The sequence below is a fragment of the Semicossyphus pulcher genome, unplaced genomic scaffold (assembly GCF_022749685.1).
Source record: "Semicossyphus pulcher isolate SPU_LCO1_2020_fin unplaced genomic scaffold, fSemPul1.0.p SCAF_5, whole genome shotgun sequence".
Classification (NCBI taxonomy): Eukaryota; Metazoa; Chordata; class Actinopteri; order Labriformes; family Labridae; genus Semicossyphus; species Semicossyphus pulcher.
In genome coordinates, this window is record NW_027211726.1 from 32,833,888 (window position 1) to 32,843,907 (window position 10,020).

Sequence of the window (10,020 nt, forward strand, 5' to 3'; positions counted from 1 at the left end):
TGAATACAGACAACAGTCTGAAATTGTCTTTGACAAAGCATCAGGAAGTCTATGATAAATATGTACAGGATGCCATGACAATCTCATGGAGTACGTTGTGATCACTTAAATAGAAAACCAATTTAAATTGTGGAAGTGGAAACAAATTGTCCTTCAGTCTGTGGCCTCCTAAAGTTCATTATACTGTGACTGAGAAATAGACACCATTTGAACAATTAGCTAGAATAAAAGATTTTGTGTGCTAGCTTAACCCAAAATCCCAACTTGCCCAACTTCCAGATGACTATTTTGTAAGTCCTATAAACAAATACCAAAATAGTTCCTACCACAAGTGTCACGTATTCTGTCGAGTCTGTACTTTCAGCCATATGCTTGGATGATTCTGCTCGTGGGAGGTCTGAAATATACATGGTACATAGAATGTTGTTTTGGTATCTAATCAATGTTTGTTCAAATATATATATACTAATATATATATTTACGTTATCTTCAAAGTGAAAATGAAACTGAAATTTGAAATCACTTTACCATCATCAGTGTAGATGACAAAGCACACTTCTTTGATTGTTGCAAGCTCTGGAAAGACATCCTCATCCACCTCTATGCCCTGCTCATCCGTGACTTTCAGTGGCTTATTTTCTGGTAGGAGAAACTTCTGCTGCACTGAAGCACAACAGTCATGATGCCATCAACAAAGTTATTATTACTTTCCCTTAAATGCCTTCAGACAAACAAAAAAAAACTTACCTGCAGTGATAAATTCCATGAAGCTGACGTCTTCCAGTTTGACATATTTCTTTGTCCCTCCATGTTTCACCTTTATCAACATCTTGAACACAAGATAGAACTTTATTATTCCCAAAGAAAATTCTCGTGCCAGATTTCTCCAAAAAAATGGCAAAAAAACCCTGAAATAAGTAACAAGTAAAGATTGTTACTGTAACATGAGTCTCTGTTGGGGCTGATGTGATTGTATGTTCAACACAAAGTTAATCCATTAACATGTTCGAGTAAAGCAAACCAGGCATTGTTCTGATATGTATGGTTTTAACAGCGCTACTTTGTCTAAGTAGTTTATACAGTGACATTTGTAGAAGATATACAAGGGTATTTTATCTCAGGTTTTAGGTGCTCTTACAAACATTCAGCAAGTTAAAGATGCTGGGCTCACCTGGGCTCCCCAGAGGTGTTAGCCTACCGTACCTTACATCATTGCACTCTACTGTTAGCTTGTTAGCTAGCGCAACTTTAGGTTTAACAACTGATCCGGCTGTGTCTCCCTGCTCTTAATTAAGATAATACAATCTCTAACAGTGGAGACAGGCTCGCGCTGCTGTCTGGGCTGTTGATTCAACATAAATAGGAGGCAAATGTGTAAACGCTCCCTTCTCAGCATTCCCTCAAAGCATGTCCCGTGTCCGTGTCGGATACCTTCCTCAAAGAGGCCGCTGGTTCCGCACACGTAAATCTAACGGAAACAACACGTGTTCGTGAATATTTCGATAGAACTAGAAATGCTGTAACGTAACGCTAACTATCTTACAATTGATCAAAAACAGAAGTAACGAGAAGAACGTTAAAACGTTAATTACATGCAGGAAGACGTGGCTAACTTCAGGTTCACAGTGTATTCTGCGCGTTTAACAGGGGCGGTGCAATTAAGTTACTGTCAGCAGCTAACTAGCAAGTTCGTCGTAGCAAATATAAGCAATAACGTTATATTACACTAACAGAAAATCCGTCACACATTAACATTTAGTTTGAGACGTAAAATTGCACTTTTACCTGTCTCTCGAGGAAGTCAAAGTGATCACTGCTTGACGCGGAAAGAGAGCCGTTAGGAATGAACTCAGGAGAAGTGTTTATTCACTACCCACAACACCCTGTGAATTAACTTTGATATTTCACACCACCGAAGAGTTTCCCTCAACACAAGCTGGGGTCTACATGAGAGAATAAACTCCAAAAATCTAACTCCTTCACTATTTTTTGTCTAACTCCTGATTTTGCAACTCTAAGAATTTGCTGTGTGTAATTAAAATGGCTTTAATATCACACTGAAGGGGTCAGCTGACAAAGGATCTTGTCACCAGTATTGTGTTTATGTTCACGGCTCAGTAACTTGACTTGGATATATAAATGCTGGTCTAAGACAGTCTGAGTTATGTTCATCTGGACTCCATCATGTGTGGTCCAAAGAGAAGAATCCCAACGACGACTGTAATAAAGCAGAGATGATGATTGGAACATTTATAAACTTCTAAAGAGCCTTTCCTTCAGACTGAACAGTCCAGTACAGTAGCTGCATCACTGCTGATGACAAAGCAATCTGTGTTGATCTCTGGCTCCTTCTTACCTTCACTCCTCCCCGAGTACTTTGCCCACAGACTTGAAGGTGCTGACCCTCTATCCCACAGCTTCATACTCTGCAAACTGCCCCAATGTTCTCTGGAGGTCACAGAGAAACTAAGTCAGCAGAACGTTATCCACAGCAGAGGCCATCATGACGGACCCTCTCTACCCATGCTTTGTCTTCATATCCTGTTTATGAAAGTCAGAAAATAATCTTTTACAAGGTGACAACCGTATGTGGCGCCGGTGTAGCTCAGCCATTAAGACGCGCCCCATGTATAGAGGCACACTACTCGACGCAGAGGCCCTGGGTTCGACCCCGACCTTCGGCCCTTTGCTTCATGTCCTCCCCGGTCTCTCTTCCATCATTCCCAACTCTATCCAATGTCTTGTCCAATAAAGGCGGGGAAAAAAATGGGCAGCAAGTTCAGATTGTTTGACCTGAGCGAGTTGACAGGTAAGGGTGACCTTAGTTTCCTCACCGTGTCGGGCTCTGTAAGTGAGGGTGAGAATTTTGAACTTGATCCTTTACACAACGGGGAGTCAGTGAAGAGATCTGAGGATGGGGGTAATGTGAGACCTGGTGAGGAGTCTTGGTCTTGGAGTGTGGTCTCAGGCAGCAGACAGCCTCTGTTATCCACTGACAACTGTTGCAGGTAGCCCGAGTCCTAACCTTTAAAGGTGCCTCTTTGTCCAGTAACGTGGAGCAATGACCATTAAAAGACTGCGTTAAAAACTCAACATTGTGAGGATTTATATTAAAATCACAGCAGGAGTGTGCTGAGAACTGGTCGGCTGTATTTCCTGTAATGAGGAGGCTCTTCTGAGGCTGCTGCCAGTGGTCAAAGCCTCCAACAAAGCTCTGTACGTGAACACGTCATTCTCCATGTTAAATGTAGTTTTACTTTATTCAGAAAAAAACAACTATCTCTTGTAATTGTTTCCTTTTATGTACTGTTGATTCCTCTTCAGGCTGAGCGGCTGTAACCTGTCAGAGAGAAGCTGTGAGGCTCTGTCCTCAGTCCTCAGCTCCCAGTCCTCTTCTCTGAGAGAGCTGGACCTGAGTAACAACAACCTGCAGGATCCAGGAGTGACTCTTCTGTCTGCCGGTCTAAAAACTCCACACTGCAGACTGGAAACTCTCAGGTTAGTGTGCAGCTGTGTGAAAATGATAACCCTCTGAGCTCACATGTTCTGTATATTTGCTCAGTTCTCAGCTCTCAGTCCTGTGAGTCTGACTAACCCTGCACAGCAAATTCGGCCCTTTGGAATAAACTCTCTGAGTTAAAATCAACTCAATTTGAGTGTACATGTGAGACCATCAAATAAACTCTAGGGCATAGTTAAAGTTACTCTTTTCCGGGAGTTGATCTTTCAACTCTTTTTAGGAGTTAAAACTGAACTCCTCTGGGAGTTAAAACACTACTCCCATTAAGAGGAAAAAGCACTCTCATTTAGAGTTCATTTTAGGTGAACTCTTTCACAGTGTTAACAGTGAAATTGTTTTATTGAACACTTACAGAGTTAATATATAAAATCACAAAAAATGTTTTTTAGATGAAAATTAATACAAAAAACACATAAATTACTTCAATGCCTTTATTTGAACACATCCAGAAAGTGTGTTCACAACTCCTTGCTTCATGAATATTAACTTTTGTAACAAGTTACATTTCGAGTAAAAGCTTTCTTCAGTAACAGTGTAAACATGTAACAGCATACACATTTAAAATAAACAGCTACAATGGCAGCTTAACAGTTAGGAAATTGTGTGGTCAAATGGAAATCACAAATAAAAAATATGTAGTAAAAAAATAAATTTGCATATTTCAGCAAAACTGTAAAAAAATATACCATACCACATCCCTCTGTGCTGCATAAACTTTTCTGAGGAAAGTGCAAGTGTGATCATTTTTAAAACAACCTTAAATGTAAATGTACAGCAGTCTGTTAGGATTCTGAAAGCAAACTTCTCTGTAATGCAGGATTATGTTAACATGAAATAGAATGTTAAACGTGCTGTTAAAGCACGAAAACATGTACAAGAACGTAAAACATGAATTCAATACATTCAGTTTGGCCAACATTTTAGGCATTTTAGGCCAACAGATTAAATAATACAGCCCTCTGACACAACATCAAAATAAAAATCACACCCATAGGACATTTGAGAATCCAAACTTTTGAAATGTCTTAATTTCTCCCTTTCTAGAACCAGTATCTTCCTGGGGATGTTTTCACTAACTTGGAAAGCATGGAAATGGTCATGGAAACAAGTTTCATGTTCATTTAGAACTAAAACACTTTACCATTGTGCCAAATGATAGAAGTTATTTTGCTGAAGACTGGTGTGTTTTCTTGTGTCAGTACAAACAAAGAGGCCAACGCGATATTCACACTTTACCCAGTTTGTCAGGTTGACAGTGGCTTGTGAATCAATGTGAAGATATGTAGACACATGCTCTGTACACTCTAGTGTTTCAAGCGAGTTGACAGGTAAGGGTGACTTAGTTTCCTCACCGTGTCGGGCTCTGTAAGTGAGGGTGAGAATTTTGAACTTGATCCTTTACACAACGGGGAGCCAGTGAAGAGATCTGAGGATGGGGGTAATGTGAGACCTGGTGAGGAGTCTTGCAGCACCATTCTGTGTTGACTGCAGGCGATTAATCGCAGACTTGCTGAGTGACGAGAGGAGTGTGTGGCAGTCGTCGAGGTGAAACTACAGTTGAAACTAAAGTTCTCAGTTTACTTATATTTCTTAGGTGGACATAACATGATCTGGTTACCTGCTTAACATGGCTGTCAAAAGATGATGATTTATCAACTATTACTCCTAAATGACGTGGGCTAAAGCCAACAGCAGAGGAAAGGGGCCCAATGTTGTGATCCTGTGAGCTGATTGGATGGAAAGAGCTCAAGACGGTAGGATTAAGAGAGGAGCTAGCATGAAGTGGATGAGAGTTATGATGCATATTGGACCTAATAGTCATTACTTTATCAACACAGAAGGAAAGGAAGGTATTGCAGTCATCAACAGTGAAACATGGTAATGTGGAGAGCGCTGGTGAAACAATGTTTTAAATAGTTATGAAACGTTGGGATTTCTTTTTGATGAAGAAATCAGGTCAGCAAAATAAGCCGTCCAGGCTTCCTGTACTGCTTCTTTAAAAGAACGCCGGAGATCTTGAAGATGTAGGCGATGCACTTCCACAGACGTTCAGACCTGTGACAGTGTGGTCTCAGGCAGCAGACAGCCTCTGTTATCCACTGACAACTGTTGCAGGTAGCCCGAGTCCTAACCTTTAAAGGTGCCTCTTTGTCCAGTAACGTGGAGCAATGACCATTAAAAGACTGCGTTAAAAACTCAACATTGTGAGGATTTATATTAAAATCACAGCAGGAGTGTGCTGAGAACTGGTCGGCTGTATTTCCTGTAATGATGCCGGCATGCAATGTTCTTTTAGGACAGGAAAGGTCATCAATTACACAGAGATCAAAGGAAATACATGAATGATCACTGATCAGTTGGTCTTCACAGCAGATATCATTAATATCTAGTCCCAGAGATGAAGGTCCCAGGTGTGACCCCTCCTGTGAGTGGGGCTTTAAACATGTTGCTTGAAGATCAAAGATTCAGTGATATTAAGAAATTCAGTGGCTACACAGTTTGTGACATCATCAATGTGCAGGTTAAAGTCAGCAGCTAAAAGTGCTCTGTCCAGCTTCATAAAAGAAGTCAGAAAGTGAACTCAGGTAAAAAGTGAGCAGCTGGACCAGGAGGTCGATCAATGAGAACACCACAGTGAGACCTCCACCGCGGCCTGAGCGACGTGGAGTCCCAATAACTGAACAGTCCATGGGGCACAGTTCATTTAAATGAACACATTCTTTTTGTCAGGTTTCAGTGTAGAAGAGAAGAGACAGACTGTCCCTTAAAATAAGTCATTTAATATGTGAGCCTTGTTACCCACAGATCTGCATTAATCAGACACATTTTAATAGAGGAACGGGGCCTTCGGGGGGGCATGCAGGTTAAAGGATCACTCGCCCACCAGGGTGATGCTGACTATGACGAGGGCGTGAGTGCTGGTTAGTGATCCTGACTGGGATGAGCATGATTACAGGAGTGAAGGCAGAGACACAAGTTACAGAGTTAGTAGTGACCCCTCCTAGCCAAGAGGGGGAGCTGATGGTATGTGTGTGTGTGTGTGTGTATGGGTGTAGTCTGTCAGGCTGTCTGATCACACAGGAAGGCTGTGCTTCTCTGGCCTGGGCTCTGAGCTCCTCCCACCTGAGAGAGCTGGACCTGAGCTACAATCATCCAGGAGAACCAGGAGAGAAGCTGCTGTCTGCTGGACTGGAGGATCCACACTGCAGACTGGAGACACTGAGGTACAGACAGACAGACAGACATGTTTTGTCCCACAGCTTGTTTTCCATCTGTATAAATGATTTGGATCTTAAAGAAGAAATCTAATGTAGGTGTACATTTGAAGAATTGAATTGTGGGTATTTTGTTGTCTGCAGACGATGTTGCTCTACTGGCTGAATCAGAAGATGATTGACAACATTTGTTAAAGACCTGCTGTTACAGGTGGAGGTTGTTGATTCATCAGAGTAAAACACAGATAATTCACTTCAGAACAAAGGGTGTTCCAAGCAGGAGGAAAATGTTGACTCTTGGGACGGTTACATTGGAATACACACCTGAATATAAATATCTGGGATCTTCTCTTGATGAGTTTATGACTCATGAAGCTGGAGTTAAATGATTGGCTGGTTGGGCTGGCAGAGCACTGGGGTCTGTTGTTACCAAGCTGCAGATATGTAAAGATGTTGGGTGTTCTACTTCCTCTCAGCTCTATGATGCATGTGTTTCCCCCACACTGAATGATGCCTCAGGGATATGGGGATTCAAAGACAGTAAAACTTCAGACGTTATACTAAACAGAGCTGAACGCTGTTTTTGAGGCGTTCATAAATGTGCTCCTACTTTGGCTGCTCAGGGCGACGTGTTGGTTTCCTGGATCTATACAGAGAAAATGTGAAATGATACGACTGTGGAATCGTTTACTGAACATGTCAGAACATCGGATCAATAGGAAGGTTTTCCTGTGGACTAAATGTACAAGTCTCCATGGGCTGCAGAGCTTCATGCTGTTTGTGAGGAAGCTGGCTTACAGTATATATACAGGAATCATTTATCATGCAGCCTGAACACAAGTAGAAAAAGTGATTTGCTAGATTAGAATAAAAATGGTTCAATGATATCTTGTTAAAACCTAAATTAGGAACATATATCCAAATCAAGCACAGTTATGGTGCTGAAGCTTACGTTACAGCAAACTGAACCAGGAGTCAGAGGTGTTTAGGTGCACAGGTGAGAACAGGAATCCTTCCTCTGGCTCTTGAAGTGGGCACATTTAAACACATCCAGGAGGAACACAGGCTGTGTGAGCTTTGTGAGAATGAATCACATTTTCTTTTGTATTGTCCTTTTTATGATGAGATCAGAGCATCCTTGATGAATGAAATGTATGCTGAAAATCCTCAAATGTGCTCTGACGACGACAGGATGGAACGTTTGTTTGGCTTTAATGTTTATAAGTCGGCCATTTTTGTTTGTAGATCCTGGAAGAAACGTCAGGATGGTTTATTTCTTTAATATTATTTCTGTTACGTGTCGACTTCTGGTTTCTGCTGTCTCTCTGCCTTTTTATGGGCCGGACATGTTGTTTATGTCTGACAGTAATAACACAATCAATCACACACAGACAGACAGACAGAAGCTGTCTCTCTGTCTCTAACTGGTGACCTTGCTGTCTGATGGAGGATGTGAGTGAAGCTGTATGAAGTCGATTCTGATCTGGTTTCTTCCTCCAGGTTGGACCATGGTGGACGGCACAGACTGAAACCTGATGAGAGGAAGTGTGAGTGTGTTTGAACTTTGATTCATGAGAACACAGCTGCTCATGTTGGGCTCCACTTTTTGTAATTGTCTTGACTGAAGATGAATTTCAATCAGGATTGACTTTCTGTTTTTGTCAGTGTGGCTGTAAAGATGTACGAAGTGAACAAAGTGAACAGCAGGATCCAATCAAAAGAATCAATACATTTGATGATCAGTGAAGAGAAGATTCACTGTGTTTCTTCCAGCTCTGATCTTTCTGCTTCATGTGACCTCTGACCTAATAACAGTTTGAGACAGCAGATGGTTCACAGCTTCTTTGTGCTGCACTTTTATTACTGACACTTGATTGTGCTCTTATCCTGGGCTCCACACATCCTGACTGCCATGTTCACTAACTGTTCATTTCATTACAGCTGCAGTGTTGAGTTTCAGTGCTGCCAAATATTCACAGTTAAACATGAAATCTAAGTTTGACTGACTTTCAGAAACTGTCAGTAAAGTTGTTTTTGAATGAACAGATGATAACCTGCAGCTGTGTTGTGTCTCCTTCTCTCCATCAGACGCCTGTGAGCTGGAAGTGGACACAAACACAGTGAGCAGAAGACTCAAACTGTCTGACAACAACAGGAGGGTGACATTTGTGTTGGAGGAGGATCAGTCATATCCTGATCATCCAGACAGATTTGACTGTCCTCAGCTGCTGTGTAGGACTGGTCTGACTGGTCGCTGTTACTGGGAGGTCGAGTGGAGAGGAAGTGTTAATGTATCAGTGAGTTACAGAGGAATCAGGAGGAAAGGAGGCAGTGATGAATGTGTGTTTGGATGGAATGATCAGTCCTGGAGTCTGAGCTGCTCTGATGAAGGTTACTATGTCTGGCACAATAACAGAAGAACAAAGACCTCCTCCTCCTCCTCCTCCTCCTCCTCCTCCTCCTCCTCCTCCTCCTCCTCCTCCTCTGGTAGAGTAGCAGTGTATGTGGACTGTCCTGCTGGCACTCTGTCCTTCTACAGAGTCTCCTCTGACACACTGATCCACCTCCACACCTTCAGCACCACCTTCACTGAACCTCTTTATCCTGGGTTCAGGTTCTGGTTCAGGTCAGGAGGTTCCTGGTTGTCTCTGTGTTCTCTGTAGGTCAGAGAAACTCTGCTGACTGAACATCACTGACTCTGTTCACTGACTCAAACTCTTTCATGAGTCTGATTTCATCACTTTGATTTGAATCATTTTATCAGGTTAAAAACTCAAAGATATTTACTTGTAAAAAAGAACTCATGATTTTGATTCATTTGTGTTTCTGTTCTATTTTGAACGATGTCGTCGTTTATTTGAATAAAATCTTGACCTTTGATCCTGAAGGAAATCGTTTCATCTCGTCTGTCATCACTTTGAACACATGTGACGTTTGTCTTGTAACAGGTGACCCTTTGTGTGAGACCACATGGACAGAGATGTTGGAACACTTTCATAAAGCTCACATTCACCATATTAACACAGCGGCCATTTTCTTCTGACGTTAAGTTCAGGGTGAGAGGCTCAGATACTGTTAGCATGTTGTGCTGCTGCGTTCAGGTGCTCATTTGTATAAACATAGTGAAGGTGACAGTCTTTGTTATTTCACGGCTTCATTGATCAGCAACTGAAAAGACAACAGACAGTGAAAATCCAAAGGAGCATCAGGACATATATCAAGGTAAAACTCTGTGTGTTATTAAATATGTTGTTTAACCTGAAATGTGTTCAGATGTTCCTCCAA

At 41.8% G+C, this 10,020-nt stretch overlaps 1 protein-coding gene across 1 annotated transcript in view; it reads left to right on the plus strand.

The window, feature by feature from the left end:
* The window catches only part of LOC138609476 (NLR family CARD domain-containing protein 3-like), a 31,103-nt gene extending 21,595 nt beyond the window's left edge, over positions 1 to 9,508 (plus strand). Inside the window, exons 8-11 of the mRNA XM_069682110.1 lie at positions 3,331 to 3,498; positions 6,577 to 6,744; positions 8,236 to 8,290; positions 8,793 to 9,508. Coding sequence (XP_069538211.1) covers positions 3,331 to 3,498; positions 6,577 to 6,744; positions 8,236 to 8,290; positions 8,793 to 9,398 — 997 coding nt within the window. The 3' untranslated portion in view covers positions 9,399 to 9,508. The remainder of the gene's footprint in view (positions 1 to 3,330; positions 3,499 to 6,576; positions 6,745 to 8,235; positions 8,291 to 8,792) is intronic.
* Positions 9,509 to 10,020: the final 512 nt, after the last annotated feature.